The following is a 20,116-nucleotide window of genomic DNA, read 5'->3' on the forward strand; positions in this document are numbered from 1 at the left end:
TCTTTAAAAATTATTATTATCAAAGTGATCACTGTTTTCCTAATCTAGTCCTGGGATAAGTGCGGTGACTTTTGGGCTCTAGGAAAGGATAAATGTAGTTTTCACAGTAGGCTGACACCACATTCATATTTGTTTACAATAAATTCATTTGTTTACTTAATAGAAATAGATTTGGGTCAGACATGAAAGGCTAAAATCCTAGAAGAACTATATCACATTTCATGCTTTCAGTCCTGTGCAGGAAATTCCTGCTTATGTACATAGCTACCTAGACTATCCACTTGACATATTGTACGGACCTAGAGTATTGCAGGCTCTTCCAAGTTACTGGGCTTTGGTTATTGGGAGAGCCACTGCTCCTGTAACTCCACTGGGTGGGAAAGCTGAGCTTAACCCCTCCGCAGAGACTGACTTAAATGTCCATGGAGCGGGGCTCCTAATTCTGTCTGTTATTAAAGGCTCTGATCGTTCAAGACAATTAATGTATACAATTATAATAAAAAGATTTCTAAGTCACCATCAAAATGTCATTTGACTGCAGTCGTGGAATAAGCCTAATTTTTTGGCATTAGGCAAACAGGTTTGAGTTCTAGCTCTGCCGCTTCCGAGGTACATGAACCTTGGTGAGCCAGTGGGCTTTCTGCGTCTCTGCTGCCTCATCTAAGGAACAGGACTGATAATATCCCATAGGACTGTCATGAGGAGTGACGACACATCACTCCATCCAGCACACTAGGAGTTCAATGAATTGTAGCTGTTTTGTTACAATTTTATTTGTATTCCTGAAGTCTAAAAGGTATTAATTTGCTGACGATCAGTTATTCAAACAATTTAGAATTGTTTCTAGGACTCCAGTCCATATTGGGAACATGAGAAGGAAAGTCCTTTTTTTTTCCTTCCTACAAAAAAACAAATACCACTTAAGTAGCTTCAGCTTAGTGCAAGAGGCAGGGGAGAAGTAGAGGTATATACTCTGTGATTAAGAAAGTGTAAAGAGGTCGGTGGGAAATGCTTCTATATGCCTAAACAAAATGCTGTGTTCTGAACACATGAGCTTTGTTTTAAATGCTCGATAAAGAAAACAGAGTTGGCTCTTCAAGTCAACACCGACTCAATCTGGAAATAAGACTGTGGATGTAAGAAGGTTCGAGATGTGAATGGATTATTGATTTGAGTGAGAAGGGGCTGAAATCTCTCGAGCAATATCGAGCTGATGACATAAAAGAGGAAAAATCTAAGCCTCAACGTGACAAATACAATTTCAGGGAAAAAAGGCACCATATTTATGACCATGTTTAGGTAAATTTAACCCATTTCACTAAGAGAAGAGAAGGTCTCTTGTGTGTGCTGAATATGGGATAAATATGTAACTGGCCTTTTTAATCTAGCAGGGAAATAAAAAAAAATCAGATACCCACAACAGAAAAGTGAGAATAAAATGCCATAAGACAAATATAAAGTGGTATAATTTATGATCCAAAATTGGTATATTCACCTGTGCAACTTTTGAATACACAAATATTCTGGGAAACATTTGGATGCTGAAAGACTGGAATTTCTAGATTGTAATCCCTGAGGGAGGGGATTATAAAATTCACATTTTTCCCAGTACACTCTTATAATAAAGAGATTAAGTTTATTTCAGTGAATGAATGACAAAAGGGAAGAATACTTTATACATACAGAGGCACATACACACAAGTGTGCACGCACAGTATCTCTGGATGCCCTAAGGAAAGCAATATCAGGATGTGATATTACATTTTGCTTGGGAGCGAGGGAACTGGCCACAGGTAAGACTGAAAAAAGGAAGCAGCATTTAAGCTAAACCAGAGTGGATTGTAGGATTTCAAAAAGGGGAGATAAAGGAAGGAGTGCATATCAAACTGGAATTATTATAAACTCAGGGCTTCCATTTCCTCACTTCCTGTCCTTAGTTAAATCCTGCTTCGATCTCTCCATCCTTACCCCATTTGATTTACTTGCAACATTCTGTTGGGGGTGTCTGCTTTCTCCTCCCTGGTTTCCATAATATGGCTTTCTCTTGTATTTCTTCTTTTCATCTAGCCTTTCCTCTCTGTCTTGTTTGCAGGCTTATTTTCCACTGTCCCTTAAAAAAAACGGGTTTTCCCGAAGGTTCCGTCTTAGATGTTTTTATTGTCTGCCTGTTTTTTTTTTTTTCTTCTTCATTTTTCTTTCTTTTCTTTTTTACTTCTTTATAGGTCATATCCTGCATTCCTATGTCATTAGCTGAAATAGATATACTTAGGTGTCCCAAATCTACACCTCTAGTACAGAATTCTCTCTTGAGAAACAAATTTCTATTTCTACTTCTACTGGACATTGCCACCTGGATAAGCCAAATGCGTCACATTCTGAATTAAAATCTTTCTCTTCCCTCCCCAAAATATTACTTGTCCTATGTGAATGACATCCATCTCTCCTATTATCTGTAAAAGAAACTTGGAATTTATCACGCAATCGTCCATTTCCCTCACTTACCCCACTTCAAATTTCTATCATTCACCAACTACCCCTACATATCCCTATAATCTCCTGACTAGTTTTTTTCCCCCTTTTCTATCTCCACCAAGGTGAGATTTGTTTCTCCTCTCTGTTACTGCAATAAGGTATTTTAGCTAGTCCTGGAGAGGTCGGCAAAGCACAGGTCACAAAGAGGTGCTGGCCTGCTGTGCTAGAGGGTTTGTATTTCATCATGAGGACAATGGGGGTCCCTGAAAGAGTTAAATAGGGGACTTAAATAATCAGATCTGCCATTCTGGTAGATCAGTCTGGCTGAAAGAGAGGAAGAATATGAGAATGACAGGTGCATGGATACAAATTAAAATGAAGCCTTATTTCTCTAATACAGGGCTGGCTCGGCACGACTATATCTCATCGGAGCTGTCTGTGCTTCTCCCACCATGCCTTTGGCTCCATGCCGATGCCCTGCATTGCATGGTACCTCCAGGGTACCTCTGGATACCTGAGGTTTCCCAAAAATCCCCATGTTGTTTCAAGCTTCCAGGGCTTTTTTACAGTTGGGTGTCCTGCCTCGAACACAACTCTTCTCCTCCCCTCTTTTCTGGCTCATTCTGTTTTGTCATTTTAAATGCTGAGTCATGTCCCCTTTAGGGTCACCTTCCTCGGAAAACTTCCTTGATGTCCAGCTCAGTGCTGTTCCTCCCTGCTTCCAAAACACTCCTGGCATTTCTCTATTGGAGTGCTTACCACATGGGTTCGTAACTGTCTATTGGTTTGTCTATTTCCTCCAGTCCCCATGAAGCCAGAAACTATAATTTGTTACAATATGCCCTGACTAGGGCATTTAGTAAATATTTAGTAAATATTTACATAGTTTTTAAATATGAAGAAAGCTATAAGGATGGTAATTTGTTAGATGTGTTACGGGGGAATGATGAATACATTTTGAAAGACAGAGGAAGGTAAGATTTGAAATGCCGAATTCTGAACTACCAGACAAAAAAAAGGCAGGGACTGGGAATGGAGCTGCAGGAAGAAACCCAAACCAAAGTAAAGCAACTGAACCACTGATGTAAAGGGTTCCCCCCACCACATACCCCAATTCCGAGGCAATAGAATGTAAACCGAAGTTGTCGGCATAAGGGCTGAAAATGAAGGATGGACCGGGGTCAATTTTTGTGGCATCACTATGGCTTCAGAACTGGAATTAGGGAGCTGTTGCGGTTTTCTATTTGACTTGGATAGGAAAGACAAAATGAGATTACATCATGAAACCTCTTCAGTGCTAGGCTGAAGAGTGGTTCTAAGTCTTACGCTCCCGGGGCAATCAGTGAATAATTACGAATAGAGGGTGACAAAATGGGAGGTTAGAAAACAAGTCTGCCTGTGTTGTGTAACACTGAATGCATCACAGAGACTAAATGAGGCTAAATATCAGGAGAATACGTAAGCATTTTGTTAAAGGTAATAAAAGCCTAAAAGAGAAGGGTGGCAGTGAAACTACAAAGAAGAAAAATGCAGCATCCATGGGAAACATTGGGAGTAGCCTTGAGACTTGATAATATCGAGAGGAGAAAGATATACATTTGCAAACAGAAATTTTAATGAAATAGAATGGTTAAATATTGATTGCAAAAGCAGAAACTATTTCATGGAGCCAGGTACTTTGTTTCTTTGAGAAATAGCTCCTTGGGTTGAGAGTATTTGTGTTATTCCTTTACAAAGAATACCAATTCATACGCTACTTTTAAAAAAGAGGGGCTTTTCATTTGAAGAAAGGCATAATCGTATACCTCAGGTATCCAGAGGTACCCTGGGGGTATTGTACAATACAGGTCAACGCACGGAGCTGCAGGCACGGTGGGAGAAGCACAGCCAGAGCCCTTGAGATACAGTCTTGCCGAGCCAGCCCCGCATTAGAGACCTTTAACTGTACTCTTAGATCCACTCTTCCTACCCTAAAATTTTTTCCTAAAAAAAACCAAAACAACTAAACTAAACTACATTCCAATCAGATAACACTCTTTTTGGGAAAATAATTCAGTTTCACTTATGAATATTGAGGGATAGATTCCATGACATTTTCTATCAGTTCTTCCCCTCTCAATTCTTTACTTCTAAAATAAAAATTGAAAGACCTAAAACCTTTCCATATTACCAGTTCTCTAAACTCATAAAGTGAAGCCAGAAACATATGTTAATATTATTTTCTGTGTTTTGATAGAAAACAAGTTAATACCATGGTGACAACACAAAATATTACCACTTGGTTTGGTTTTGTAATACTCATATAGACCTCTGGAAGATCATATTAACATCGAAAAGCACATAGTTGTCACACAAAATAACAAAATAAGCTTTTAATTATAATTAAAATTGAATAAAATCTCATACCTGAGTGGAATATTATTTACATATTGATCATTGTCTATTGACCAATTCCTTGAGGATAGGGACACATCTTACCTGTCTGTGTATCTTCAGGCTTAATGCAATGCTTGGCATATCACAAGTGATCAAAAATATTTTTTGAATAAATGACATTTAAAAAATAGAACACTTACATAGAACCTACTACGCACCAGGCACCTACCCGAAGTGATTTATGAATATTAATTCATTTAATATTAGAAAATATAATTGGAAAAATCCCATTTTACAAAGGAAATGAAGACACACAAAGGTTAGATTACTTGCCCAAAACCTCATAGCTTCTTAGAAGGTGCTAGAGTCGGGCATGACACCCAAACAGAGCCGTGGCAGAATCTGTACTCTTAACCAATACTACTTTGTGAAAAATGCAGTCTTTAAATTAAATATATATGTATATATATACAAATATGCATATGAGATACATTTTATTACAGCATTGAACTTAGAATAAGAAGACTAGGGTTCAAATATATATTAGATTTACTTGGTTTGCAGCTTTGAGCAAGTTCATTAACCTAATGGGTCCTTAATTTCCTCATATGTAAAATCAGAATAAAAGCTGGTACCTCACAAGGCTATTGTAAGCTTTAAAGAAAATAATTTGTGTGAAAATACTAGAATATAGTCGGCACCCGGGATATGTTATTTGGTGTGCCAAACATCATGGTACTATTTTCTTCTTCTCTCCCTTCAAAAGGGTACATATTTGCACATTACACATCATGTAGATATTAGCAAAATGAGATCAAATTCTGTGTTTCGTAAAACATTGTTTTTAACAGCTCTTCGAGCTAGAGTTAATTTACTAAATCGTTTTCTGGACAGTCAGATAAGCTTCAAACTCAATAGCTTGTTTTTTAGGGAAAAAAATATGTTTTTACCAGAAACTGTTATGGTTTAAACATCTACCAACAATGAAAAAAAATCCCTTTCTTCTAATTGGGATATCAAGTTATAAATATTAGAGAAAAAAAAAGACATTAAACCGACAATAGAACATCCGGCATTTATGTTCCAAGACCCTCCAACTTTCACCGGCTCTACCAAACCAGAGGGGAACCACCTCAGTAAGTGGTTCCCAACCATAGCTGCACATTACAATCACATTAAAAAAAATCAAAATGTAAACTCCTTCCTCAGATAAATCTGATTTAATTGGTTTGGGGTAGGGTCTAGGCATCCTTTTTTTTAAAGCTCTCCCATTGATTCTAATTTGCAGCCCAAGTTGAGAACACTGACTTGGGTTATCATTGAAAATATCATCAGTCTTTTATTTCCATTTCATTTTTACTCTAATAAAAACAAACAGTACATAATAGCTTCATTCATGTCAACGTTGAAAGAATCTGAGAAGTTCACCAAGAACAGTTTTCTTCAACTCCGAGCGTCATGAAACAATGCAACTCTAAGATTATTTATGTGTTCTTATGAATAAGTTATAATAAGGATTTCATGTTGACTATATTGGGTATGTTGCTGTGGTCAATAAACAATCTTAGAGTATTTTACAATGATTGACTGTTATTTTTGTGGTTATAGTTTTTGAAATTAACTGTAGGTTAGAGGCAGGGAACCAAAGCAAATCCTGGCCAATGGATGTTTTGAGCTAGGGGTTAAAATATTGAGTAGAAATGAGCGCCCACTGAGAACACTGACTTTTAAACTGCAAAGATGTTTTGCAAATCTAATCACCTTAGATCCTTTCATAATGCTACTGTAGAAAGCCAGCAATTTTAACTTTTTAAAGCTGGGTTCCAACTGGACACATAGTAGGCTAGCAATATGCTGTTACAAATGCTACTTTATAAATCCCACAACACTAAAAGCATTTCTATTTTGTCTCTAATGGTAAGCCAAGGTTGCCCAAATGTATGAACTATTTGCTTTTCTGTTATCATTTAAGACATTCAAACTTGGACACTCTGCTATTAAAGATTAGTTTCAGGAACTACATGGTCACACTTGGGTTTATTTTAAATATTTCACTTTCAATCACCCAGTAATTTCAACAAATAGCCTTGAACAGACGATTTGGTTCAGGTTAACTACGGCCGTCAGGGTCTCCTGAAGATCCGCAATGGAACCATGCCTTGTAGTCTTGCATGTACTATGTAATATTAGGTTAAAGCTTTCACATAGAGCTTTTCTTAAGTAGATCTGCAAAATAAAGCCTGAATAATGGGTTGAAAATCTAATTGGATTGTTGATTTTTAACTTTGACTGGATTTCCTTGGATCTCAAGGAAAATGAATGTTTCAGAAAGAAGAACTAATAGGTTAGAGCTTTGCTTGGTGTCTTTCACCCAGGCTTGGAAAGAACATCATGCAAAAAGAGTACCCTTTTGGAAACTGCACACGCAACATGTTTTTCCTAATAGGTGTGAAGAATGGCTGCTATGCATAAATGATTGTTGGAAAATAATTCTCTGTAAAACATGACTTAACAAGCAACTCCATTCACCACTGTATTCATTTCCAATATCAAGAACAACCATGACACATCACATAGAAGCCGATATTATCTGTTTGTTAGTTAATAAACAGCTTTTGGAAAAAATCCACAACTTTCAGCCCCGTAATTTTCATACCCAGTAAGCTGGAGAATACAGCTTTTGTGGGAAAATTGATATTAAGAGCATAGTAAAAATCACACAAAATCCGAGGACTCTTCAATATGAAACCCTAAGTTTTAGCACCTTCCCAGGACAGCTAGCCTTCTTTCAATCAAGGGTAAAGTGAGGCAACTGAGAGTAAGCCGACCCTAATCAGAACCTCAAACATCACAATCAAACTGCAGTTTTGCAGTAAAATAAAACAAGGTACCTGGTGCATCTCCACTGTTACCCACCCCCAAAAACATCCCAAAGCTTTTAGGTCCCACTCATTCTGAGACCCTCCTTACCTGGCGTAATCTTACAGGGCTGCCAGCCATGGCTCTGTAGAAGCAAAGGGCATTCGCTGGTGGTGGCTCCAAAGACTCAAGAACTCAGGCTCCAGCGCGCATCTCCTGAGGAGGAGAAGGCAGCCGCTGGGTGAGGTGCGGACGGTGCGCACCTCTCCAACCCAGGAAGGTCCGCGAGCGGCGCGGCGCAGCCCACCCAGTGGCTGGGGGGCTGGCCGTCCTGGTGGAGAGAAAACTCCGTTAGTCCGGGGCGCTCCTTCTCCTGCCCCCCTCCTGATTTCCTGACACTTTGATTCTGCCTTAAGTGATAGTTTATACCTAACCCCAGCTTGTATTAGAGGCTAAAAGGCAACTGCTTTATCCCCATGCTTGATCCCAACCTCCCCAAAGTCCAGGAGGCTCACCTTCCCCGCGCCTTCCTTCCCAGCAGTGAGCTGTGCGCAAACTTCTCCCGACTTAAGTCCTATCCTCGCCCGCTCCCCCGCCCTACCCCGCCCGCCTCCACACCCCCCGGCCACCCCCCAGGCAGCAGAGGAGGTGGCAGCGCAACTGATGAGCGCCAGCCCCCCCAGCCCCGGAACCCTCCCGCCCCCGTCGGCTCGCTTCTGTCCCTGGAGAGGGAGGGGCAGCAGGAGAGCTCTGAGCGCCTCCGCGCCAGCCCCTCTCGCCCTGGCCCGCGAGGGGGGCTGCGCCCGCCGCCGCTGCCTTGCTCGAGTCCCAGCTGGGGCTCACCCCACGAGCCCCCGAGAGTAAAACACGGCGTAAACACGGGAAGCAGGAGAGGGACCCGAGTTAGACCTTGGGGAAGGGGAGACCGGGTGGGCGACAGTCTGAGCTAGGGGATTCGTACGTCCCTGGCGATAGCTTTCTGGGAGCCTTGTCCCCCTCCCCAGGGGATGTAAATTCCGGAGGGGTGAGTTTCCAAAAGAGATCGTGCCACCTTGGCTCCTTCAGCCACTGCTCGGGGCACAGTACCTCCCGGGAGCCTGTGGAGAGAGGGTCCCTAGTGGGCGAGGTGGTGAAAGTGGGATGGAGATGGGCGGGAAACAGGTTGGCTAGGAACTGGGGTCCTGAGAGGAAGCAAGAGGAGGAGCTGGGAGTCCGGAGGTAAGAAGAGGGGCCATGGGGGTCCGGAAAGTGCTAGTAGAGCGGTCAGACTTGGGCAGCTGTCTGGAGCTAAAAGCGCAGGCTGGATTGGGGGAACAGCGCCTTTCATGTAGGGAGGGGGCTGCTGGTGGGCACCGTAGCCTACCGGGAATGAACACAGTGAGGAAGTGAGGAAGACGGGGGTCTCGAGTGCCTCCAACCCCACCCCCAAAGCCTTTGATGCCAGGCGGAGCCCGGGACAATCCGATTCCAGGCAGGGCGCTACTCTGGCTGGCGGGAGCGCTTTGGGAGGTGGGCAACTTGGTTCCAAGGACGCACAGCCCTCAACATCCTTTAGTCCACAGCTGGATAGACCAAGGCAGCGGCGGATACTTTTTTCCTAACTCTGTTCAAGGGAGTTTGGGCTAAGAAGGCAACATCCCGCCGTGTCCCGGGTCTGCAGGGTGGCCGTGGACCGTCCAGGTTACCAACATTATGTACTCAGCAAAAGAAATAACGGCAACAGCAACCATCTAGGACGGCAAGAAAGCCAGACAACAACACAGCACACTTTCCGGGCAGTCCGAGTTTCTCCTAAGCACTCAGACGTCAGAGATACCCTGTGAATGGGACTGCAACCTGCACCCACTTGTTTTCTGATCCCTTCCCTGGAGAGATTACACTATAGGCAAAAGGTGCGTGTGTTTCTGTCCTATTTTGAAGCCCCATTTCCCACCCTAGGGGGGATTTTAGGGACCCCTAATTCATGTGATTGGGGGTTTTCAGGGGGAAGAGAGAGTCCAGGGGCAGATGGGCTCTCCAACCAGACCTTATTAGGGGTTTTGTTTTTCCAGGCTTTTTCTCCCCTCCATACCCACCCCCTCTTCCTTGCCACCTCCAGTCTGGTGACCCAGAGGGCTGTGTGTGACTCACCCTGCATTCAAACCCTACAGCACCGCCCCACTGCAGGGGAATATTCGACAGTACCTTGATTCTGAGGCTCTAAGTAGTAATGATGTATTTAGCAGTAAAAAATGGGACTAGGAAAGGTAGCTGGGCAAATGGGAGAGGAATCGGGCAAAGGAACACATGCACACACACACAGTAACGCAAACAAGACCTATACAAGAAATCTTCTGAATTCTGGACGTAGATATGAATATCCACTCTGTTCTTTGACATCGTCCTGGGTTCAATAGTTCTCTGCTTCCCATCTGCGGCTGACCAGCCAACACCTGACCATGCTCTCCTTTAACAATTCTCTTACATGACCCTTAATTACCCTTTTTCAGTGCAAACAAGCAGAGAATTATTAAAGTTGTTTGGGCATCTCCTATGGTCAACTTCTGGGGGCCAAGCACTGAGCATTTCCCTGTTGTAGCCCAAATCATGGCAAGAACATTGAGTCAGGGAGAGTTTTTGCTAAGTGAACAGTGTTGCTGTCCTCTGCATTGTGTGATCAAGCAAGCACAGGCAGATTTTTTTGTTGGAAGTTAAACTTAGGGCATCCTGTATCACTGATTGACAACCAGTATCCTGAGAGCAGAATGGGGCTTGGTTCCGCAAAGCTACTGGGTGGGACACAACACTTAACTGTAACATAGAGAGACAAAACGTAAGTCTAAGAATTAGTGAGAAAATGGCATGGGTGTATTATAAACCTTAAACTGTGTGTGGTATAAGCATGAGACTCAGACAAATTAAAGTGTTAATTGTATTAGAGACAATATTGGAGAAAAAAAAGGGAGAGTTCTCTGCAGGCAGAAGATTTCAGGGACGATAAAGAAGAAGTGGGATCAAAGATGAGGGTCTCTGGTCTCTCAAGAGGATAAAATTGACTGTGTCAGCCACAGATGTTTATTGAACACTAAAGGGGTTTGCACCTGTTAGAAGCACTTGGAATTTACAGAAATTTAACTCTACTGCTGTCTTAACACTATCAAAATATTTTCCATGTAGATACAGTGTTGTAGTTCCTTGGAGGGTGGGTATTAACCTGGAGATGATCTGGTTAAGAGGACTTGGCAGTGTTTTTGGAAATGCCGTGAGGCCATTACTGGGTTCTAAAACCAATTTAGAGGGCACAGCCTATATTTTAAAAGTAGAATAGGAAAGAAAATGCAGAGTTCATCTCCTGTGACAAGTGTGAGCATGGTTTCTCAAAACTCAAGTCTCTTCTATATAAGTATGTGTGTACTGATGTGTGTACTGAGATACAAAGTAAAGTATATTTCTTTTTCTAACTTAAAACTATCAAAAATCAACAGTATCTTAAGATACTTGTTTATAATAAGCCATGCTTCAAATAGAATATCTCATATTTGCAAATAAGCCTTCAAATAAAATTAGTTCATCAAAGGGGCATTCAGGAAATAAGCATCTTAAAATGTGATGATCAAACATTTCTGAAATTTTCTCTGATTACTTATGACTTTTAAATTCTCTGTCTTTATGAGACTTTGCCCCTTTCCTTCTGTCCCTTTTCTTCTTAAAACAAAAAACAAAAAACAGAGAGAGAGAGGCTGTGTGAGCTCTCAACCTTGTCTCTCCAGAACAAGGTTTACTATTCTGCAACACCAGGATTTTGGCTGTATCACTTTAATGCCATGTATGGTTCTAGACTCCAGTGAATTTTTCATAAAATCATAAAATTTTTGAATTGCAGTGAGTGAAAGGAAGATTGCCCTTTATTGAAAACTAACTCTACTAAAACTTGTTCTGGCTGAATATGATAATGTAAGGGAAGGTAACAATTTGGAAGGACTGAGAAAAGTTGTGCATGTAAAAATGTATGCATTTTGTTATATTTGGAAGAAAAATCATTTATCAGGATAAGTACATTTGAGTTTATTCTCTTTTGAAAAGAAATTTAAAGAAAAGATTTTTGGCCTCTCTCAGGAGCCCAATTCCTAGCTTTAGATAACTCCCCAATCAGCAAAGTCTTTCTTACGTTGAAATACACTCAATTCCTTAACACACAATTTTATGCATATTTAATATTACCTTATGTCACAACACACTGGCCTATCCACCCATGGGGGACCCCAAAAATATAATATGTAGCCATTACCCTCAAGGAACCCACAATCTATTTGAGGACATTTGTTTCTTCCTCTTTTAGACTCCTTCCAAATAGACAACAGCTGGTGATTATCCTGTATATAATTACCCATCACAGCTTTATAGACCTCATCATGACAGAGAGAATAATAATTCACCTTGGCGAAAAAGAAATATTTTCTTTTTTAAACAATTTGAACTTCCACCTGATAGATCAAGTTTTCTCGAGAGTAGTCTCCTGCTTTGATTTTCTGCCTCTTTTCTAGAAATAGAAGCCGATGTACTTGTGTCTCTTCTCTGTTCATCTTTCAAAGGGTATAACACAATTGTGTTTCTCCGCAGAATGTGTCTCCTGGCAGGGAAAAAACAAATTTCACTTAAACTAGGAAGTGTCTTTCCAGATTGTGCTTACATAAACTTCACTTGGGTTAACTGTTAACTTTATGAATATATAGCTCTTGTTAGGAAGGGATGGTAGGGACATACACCATTAAGTAGCAGTGGAAACTACTTGCCCCATCTATGCTAAAGTTGGGAAATATCCGGATATTTCCTAGCTTCTAGAGGGAATTCTACAGAGAAATTCAGAATCCAGGAGGAAAAGTGCAGAAGCAAATCATGCATGTATTTATTTATTAATTCATTTAATAAATAATGAATAATTGAGTTCAAAATGTTTACATTCTCGTGGGAGGATGGAGATATATAATAAACAAAATAAGAAATAAGTTGTTGATTTCAGATACTGACAATACTATGAAGCTTATAGGCAGGGGACCGACAGGAAGGCAGGGGACCGACAGGAAGGCACGGGGTACCTTGAGCTGAGATGTGAATGAGGTGGAGCCAGCCATTCTGAGCACCCGGGTAAAATCCTCATACAGTGCTGCTTCAGCCCTGGTTAAATGAGAATAAGTACCGCTAGGGTCTGGAATCCGTTCCTTTTGTGAGTGAGTGTGTGTGTGTGTGTGTAAAGGGCTCTCTGTAATTTAGTTGTATTTAATTTGTGATCAGGAACCTGGGAAATGGGAGGTATTTGACTTGCACAAAGTGGGATAGGGAGCAGTAATTTTTTCGTATTTTGGGGGCTGGTCCATATGAAGTTAAATTAGGAGAGAACACTAACATGGCACTAGCCTTTTGGCTTGGATTGTCTCAGGATATGTTGGCAGAGTGCTAAAATGCAAGAGAATATACAACTTTCCTCAGAACTAAAGCAAAACTTACCTTTAACATCTATGATTCTTAGTTTTCCATTTTCTGATTAAAAATCAATAGCTTTATTGAATTTGCTTTAATGAACACCTACCACCTACTATATGCTAAGCCTTCAATGTATTGTCTCATTTTAACTCTGCAAAGTAGGTATGGTTATTATTCTCATTGTAGAGATGCAGATACTGATGTTTAATGGTTTGACAAAGAAGCCCGCATCCTAACATAGGCAGTCTAATATATTAGACTGGCTTATATATACATTTGACTGGCTTAATATATACTTGACTGGCCATAATGCAGTAATTGCTCAGCACAGATATGTTTGTTTGTTTTCTTTTTTTAAATTTATTATTTTTTGGGGGGTACACCAAGTTCAATCATCTGTTTTTATACATCCCGTATTCCCTCCCTCCTTCGATTCCCCCCCCTCAAGTCCCCCCCACCCTCCCCATCCCAGTCCTCTAAGGCATCTTCCATCCTCCAGTTGAACTCCCTTTGTTATACAACAACTTCCCACTGGCTATCTATTTTACAGTTGGTAGTATATATATGTCTGTGCTACTCTCGCTTCGTATCAGCTTCCCCTTCACCCCCCGCCCCCAGATATGTATTTTTATAGATAAAAAAATGGTGAGGCATAAGATTATTTTAATAGGTAATTTTATACAGATTCACATATATATATATATATATTTTGCCTGTACAAAAAATGTATTAAATAACTTCACTGATTAGATTGGGGGGTGGGGGGTTGGAGCTGACCTAAGTATTGGAAATGAGCAGATTCACATATTTTTAAATGACAAATTTTTTTCAAAAAATAATTTGTTTCAGCCAACTACAAACTGGACACCTAACCATCTGAATTACAGTAGATTTTTACCTTCTAGGCATAGTATAGTCTAATAGAGGAGTCAGACTATTTAAACAATTAAAAATAATTCAAAGATCTGCAGCAGAAGTATGTTCCAGTGCCCTGGGAGCTCAGAAGAGAAGGGATTAATTCTGCCTGGGAAGAGATTTGTTTTTACTAGTTATCGTCTCTCTGAAATCTAATACTCTGGCACTAACAGACTCTGATGTGGGTGGGTGAGTGTTACAAACACAGAGCTATATGTGCCCCAGAAATAGAATTTTCCTTTTTTCAATATTAAATAAGAGGTGATATTTTAAATTACATGGTAAATATACATAAATAAAAGCATGTAACAATGGAATATATTGTCCATACAACTTTTCTTTGGATAGTGTGTCTAAACATTTATAACAGATTCTTTCCAGTTTGTAGTTTAGCAAAAATGTTATTTTGATGATAGTTTGCATGACTGGGGCACTTAAAGGGTAGAAATAAAGTGGAATCAGTGTAAAACACTGAGAAAAGATATTCTTAAAGCAAAAAAAAAGAAACAATTGACCCAATTGATAAAATTGAGGCTTTAAATGTATGAAAATGTTTTTATAAAATTAGGAATCTGCTGCCCCACCAGCATCAACCCTGGCTGGCTGGCAGGAGGAGATGGAAGGAGAGAACAGAGACATCAGTTTACAAGGGACACAGTTTATAAGGGAAACAGAAGGAGTGCTTTACATTGGGTGGGCCTCTCTAATGTCCTAAAATTCTGTGATTCTAAATGAGAAAAGAATAAGCCCCTGATAGGCATCTATAAATACTTCAGAAATTGTCTTTAATTGAATATGTTTCTCAGAAAGGAAGATGATGACAAAGGTGCACACTTTTCAAAGGTGGAAACTGAAAAGAAAAAGGAGTCTTTTAGCATAAAGAGAAAGCACGACTAGAACAAGGATAAAAAGAGAGAAAGGACCGTGAGAGATTAATGTTTCATCCCTGGGGTGATTCTTAAACTACCCTTGTCACCGAGCTTGTTGTTCTTAAAAATTGACTATGGAGTACTAAACTGAGTACAGATTACTATATACATATATATTGGTGGGGGGAGTGAAAAACACATCTTCAGAACCTCATTAAACCTCTGTCACTTTAGCATCAGCCTTTACCAGCCTTCCCTTTTCTACTTCAAAGGGGGGCAGCATTTTTCCGTGTCCTCTTTATTCCGGTTCTATTTAAAGAATATTTTCTTTCTGTTATTGTTTCTTTCAAATATCTGCTCATATTTTACCTTGTTTTTTTTAACCATTTTCTGATATCCTTTTTCCATATACTCATAATTTCTTCTACTTATTGAAGTGTGCCTTCCCCTAAGAAAGAATACTAGTTTTTATTTTCATCACTCAGTCATCAGGTAGCTAGATTCTCAGCTATTTGAAAACAGCTCTATGCTATTACTTAAAAGGAAATATTTTTATGTTTCTAATGAGTCTGTGTTGAGCTCTTTGAAAAAATGAACAAAACTCACCCACTGTTATATGCAGAATGACAGAGTTGATTAAGAGATTTAGGGTAGTGCTTCTCAAATTTTAACATGGCACAGATCACCTGGGGATCTTGTTAAAATGCAGATTCTGATTTATCAGAAGGGGTGGGACCTGAGATTCTGCATTTCTAACAAGCTTCCATGCCCATGGTACTGCTGGTTTATGTATCATCCTTTAAGTAACAAGGCTTTAGAATCATTCCCCTCGAATATGCACATCATCTTATGAACTTTATTCTTTTAAAATTTGGAAATATTCTTTATGCTATAAAATACATTACTGCATGACCATGGAAAATAGAACTAATTGTGGTTTTCCTGATCTTAAAAATATCTTAGCAACTATATGTAGAAGTACTGAGGACAGTTGTCTTGGGACAGGGGTGTTGTTGATGAAGACATGACTCTTGTGTAGGAGGAAGTTGGGAAAGAAATTTACTCTTGGGAGTTATTATGGACATCAGTTATTTTTCCTGGGAGGATATTTGGTTTAAAGAAACTAGTCTCCCTTAGAGGCAGAAGGGAGTGTTGGTGGTGGAGTTGCTTGATATTAGTTTTGGTATTGGTGGTGATGCTTGTGATGGTGGTGGCTGTGGGGGTAATGGTGGTTTTGGTGTTAGTAAAGGGGACAATGGTGGTAGCAGTGGAGATGGTTGTGGTGGTGATGGTGGCAGCAGTGGTGGTGATTTGACAGTGATTGTTCTTAGTATGATGGTAATGGTGGGGGTGATTGTGGTCATGATGGTGGTGGTGGTGATTATTGTACTGATGTTGCTGGTGGTCATGGCAATGGTGATGGTAGTGGTAGACATGCTGGCAGTGGTGGTGCTAGTGACTGTGATGGTGGTGGTGGTTGTGGCGATGATGTGATAGTGTTGGTATTTGTGGTGATTTGTTGGTGGTTATAGTCATGATAGTGGTAATAGTGTTGGAGGAAGTGGTTATGGTAATTATAATGGTGATGGTGTAGTGTTAGTGTTGTGATGGTGGCATGCTGGTTGAGATGTGGGTAAAGGTGGCAGTGAAGGTGCTGGTATCAGTTGCACTAAATAACAGAGCAGCAAAGCTTGGTTTTCAATTCTGGTTCAAGCCATTTAACATCTCTGTGTACTTTTGCAAATTACTTAATGTCTCTGAGCCTCAGTTTTCTCATTGGAAAAATGGTGATAATAAAATACTTAACTAGGAGTATGCTTTAGGGATTAATTGAAATGAGGCACATGAAGCTTTTAGCAAAGGCTAAGGATATAGCCTATGTTCAATAAATGTGTTGGTTATTTTTTCGTGAAATTGCCCGACTCCACATTCATTCTTAACTTGTAACTGTCCAACTAGGTTGTTTTATTAGTTTATATTTTCTTTCTGTCACATACTCATTTGCTCAGAGTGAGAAGTCATAGATTAGACACTGACCTTTGGATAAGAAATGAATAAAAACAGTTCAGGTATTTCCTACTTAAAAATATCTTTCTATACATTCAGCCTTTTAGAAATTGACACTTCTAAAATATAATAATATATTCCTATTCAGAAAATTCAACAATCCCATAAACTGGGAAGTCAGAGCCAGTATCCTTATAAATGGTTGTGGATTATTTTCCATACATCTTTATTATTTAGCCCCGGATCCTCCTCAGTACCATCTTCCTCGTGCCCATCAAGTGACTGCTCAGGAAACTCAAACAAGTTTAATATTGGCTGTAAACATACAAAATTTCCTCCTTGAAAACTTTAAGTGACTCGATAAAAAATCTAAACTTCCTGGTCAGGCATTCAAGGTCTTCCCAAGTTGTACTTTTGTAGGCAATTATTGTCCAGTTCTAACCTTATCCTGAAATGCTTTGGCCAAACCAGGCCATTCATCCATTTGTAGTAATAGCTTCAATTTATTAGGTACCCATCATGTGCCTGACATTGTATTTAGCATTTTATATGCATTATCTTCTTTCATCTTCACTTCAGCCCTACAGGGAACATGTTATTGTCCTTAATTTACAGATAATTAAAGCTTAGAGTATTTAAGTAATTTTATCAATGTCACAAAATGAATAAATATTGCAACTCCAGTACTGAGATCCAAAGGCCTACTCTTTCCAGGATCTCATGCTACCTCCCTAAATCTCTTGTTTCCCTACTTCTCTGCCTTTGCTCATGGTGAGTTTCCATTCTTGGAAAGCACTTTTTTGTTGTTACTAAAAAAAAAAAAAAATCCTAAAAACCTTTCAAGGATTCACTTAAGTGGTACTGCCTGGAGACTGCCTGGAGACTGCCTGGATTTGAGTCCTAGTCATGTGACTTTAGGATTTAGGCAATTTACTTTCTCTCTCTGTTTCAGTTGCTCAGCTGAAAAGTGGGAATGATAATAATTGTATTTGTATCCTCATGCTTATGAGGATTAAACACATGTATGTGCTTATGATATATCACACACACACATATTATCTGCAGCTATGAAGTTCAGTTCTCACACAAAACCCTATCATCAGTGTTTGTTATAAAAGCAGAAGTTATCTTAGAGATCATCCAGGAAAATCCTCCTAATTGGAAAAATGATGAATCCAAAGCTTAGAGAGGGTTGTAACCCTGTCCTGTGCCACACTGTTGCTGGGACAGCCAACTCTAGAATTCAGGATTGTTCACTTCCTTTACCAGAATATTTCTTTATGTGTTCACACTGGAATACTCTGCCCTGTAAAACTTTTCTTAATTTGCCTCTGGGCTTCACTGTCCTTTGTTCCTCTCTGATGAAGAACATTGCATTGCAACTATTTGGGTATATTTCTTATCCCTCCAGCTCAGTTGTGACATCCTTGGGTGCAGGGAGACTTTCCTATTCATCTTTGTTTCCCACTCAACACTGGTACGTGGTGCTCATTCAGATTGCATTTCATGGATTAATTGAACATCTGCTAATGCAATGATTGGAACTGATTATTTATTTGCTAGAAATTGAAATACAGGTGCTTTCACATCAATTTTCTGTACTGTGGGTGCAATTTCACAGAAGAGGAAACTGAGGCTCAGAGTCTCAGAGAACAAGAGACTGCAAGATTAATTGGACGGGAGCGCCAAAACCAACCAGAGCCAAATCATTTGCTCTTTGGGTAGCTACATCTTGGTTGCCTTTCTTTATTGCAGATAAAAGAGAACTGTTGGTCTATTATTTGCTCTTAATTTCTGTGCCATGTCGATTTCCCTCATATTTTTCATTCTCCTACTTGTTTTCTTTATTAAATTGAGTTTTTCAGGAACTTGAAACATACTTTTTTCTGTTTTCAAAAGTAATAAATGTTTGTTGCAGAATATTTAGAAAATAAAAAGGAAGAAATAAATCACCTATAATTTCACCAGGCAGAGATAAGCAGCATTAACATTCTGGTGCTTTTCTCCCCAGTAGTTTTTCCATGTTATAAACATTAATTGTATCTGCTTGTCTTTCTCTTATTTTAAATTACATTTAAATTGAGATTGTATTTCCCTTTCCAACTTACCTCCTCTAGTCATCATCTAGGATCTGATGAGTGAGAGTGGTGTAAAAACAGATGTCAAATAAATTGCCTCACACCTAGGGTGTTATATCTAGGGGGGCATATAATAAGAAGTTCAAAGTATAGATTACATGGTTTTCAAGCATTGGGATAACTCTTTCCGGGTTTTGCCCGTTCTAGAATCTGTCTTCTTCCAGCCTCGTCTAAGACAGCACAAATACCATCAACCACCATTATAGTGGCTCCTGTGTAGAAACAACACTTGGCAGTGTAGCTAAAGAGAATCTGTTATCCAGGGTGATAGGCACAACATTTAGGACAAAGCACATTGAAATTTTTAGCATTTGTGTGAATCTGCTATAGGTATTAGTATTAATAAGAATTAGGGAAGTAAAGGAGATAAAATCTCTGTATAGCATTTTAGGTCTATGCTTTCAAGTGTTGTGAGAGGAGACTGATGCTTCCTTACATTTTGTATAACTTTCTAATGCAAGTAAACATGATCAATCCACTAGCAGTCTCCATGATGAAGAGAAGTGAGCAGTGCAGAGTCTGGTTAAGAAGGGAGGAAACTCTGTTAGACAAGATTATTGATGTTAGGTGGATCTGAGGGTTTTGCCTATTGGCTATTGAGTAGGCCTCAGAGTTATATCAGTGGGAATTAGGTATGGCTGCAAGAATCCCAAATAACTCTGGATTAATATTATTAAAGTTTATTTCTCTCATCCAAAAGTATATTGAGATGGGCATTTGAGGGATAACATGGCTAATAGGATCTGCTTCTGCCATATCCCCAAAGATCTGGACTCCTTTGAACTTGTTGATCTCCCATTCATATAGTGAGGCTTATGTCCTCATGCACTAAGACAGAATTCCAATGACTGCAATCACATTTCAAGCAGCAGGATGCAGGAAGCAAAGAGAAAAGCATCAAAGGGTATGTGCCAACTTTCTTTTAAGGAAAGTTCGCAGAAGCTGCCATGTGACTCTTGTACTTATAGCTCGTTGGACACAACTTAGTCATATGGCCACAAACTACAGAACAGCATGGAA

The 20,116-nt window shown here is 39.7% G+C and overlaps 1 protein-coding gene across 1 annotated transcript in view; it reads right to left on the bottom strand.

Annotated features, from left to right (window-relative positions):
• The window catches only part of CALCR (calcitonin receptor), a 128,822-nt gene extending 120,947 nt beyond the window's left edge, over window positions 1-7,875 (bottom strand). Inside the window, exon 1 of the mRNA XM_057731804.1 lies at window positions 7,819-7,875. Coding sequence (XP_057587787.1) covers window positions 7,819-7,848 — 30 coding nt within the window. The 5' untranslated portion in view covers window positions 7,849-7,875. The remainder of the gene's footprint in view (window positions 1-7,818) is intronic.
• Between the last annotated feature and the right edge of the window lie 12,241 nt (window positions 7,876-20,116).

The sequence above is a fragment of the Hippopotamus amphibius genome, chromosome 4 (genome assembly GCF_030028045.1).
Source record: "Hippopotamus amphibius kiboko isolate mHipAmp2 chromosome 4, mHipAmp2.hap2, whole genome shotgun sequence".
NCBI lineage: Eukaryota > Metazoa > Chordata > Mammalia > Artiodactyla > Hippopotamidae > Hippopotamus > Hippopotamus amphibius.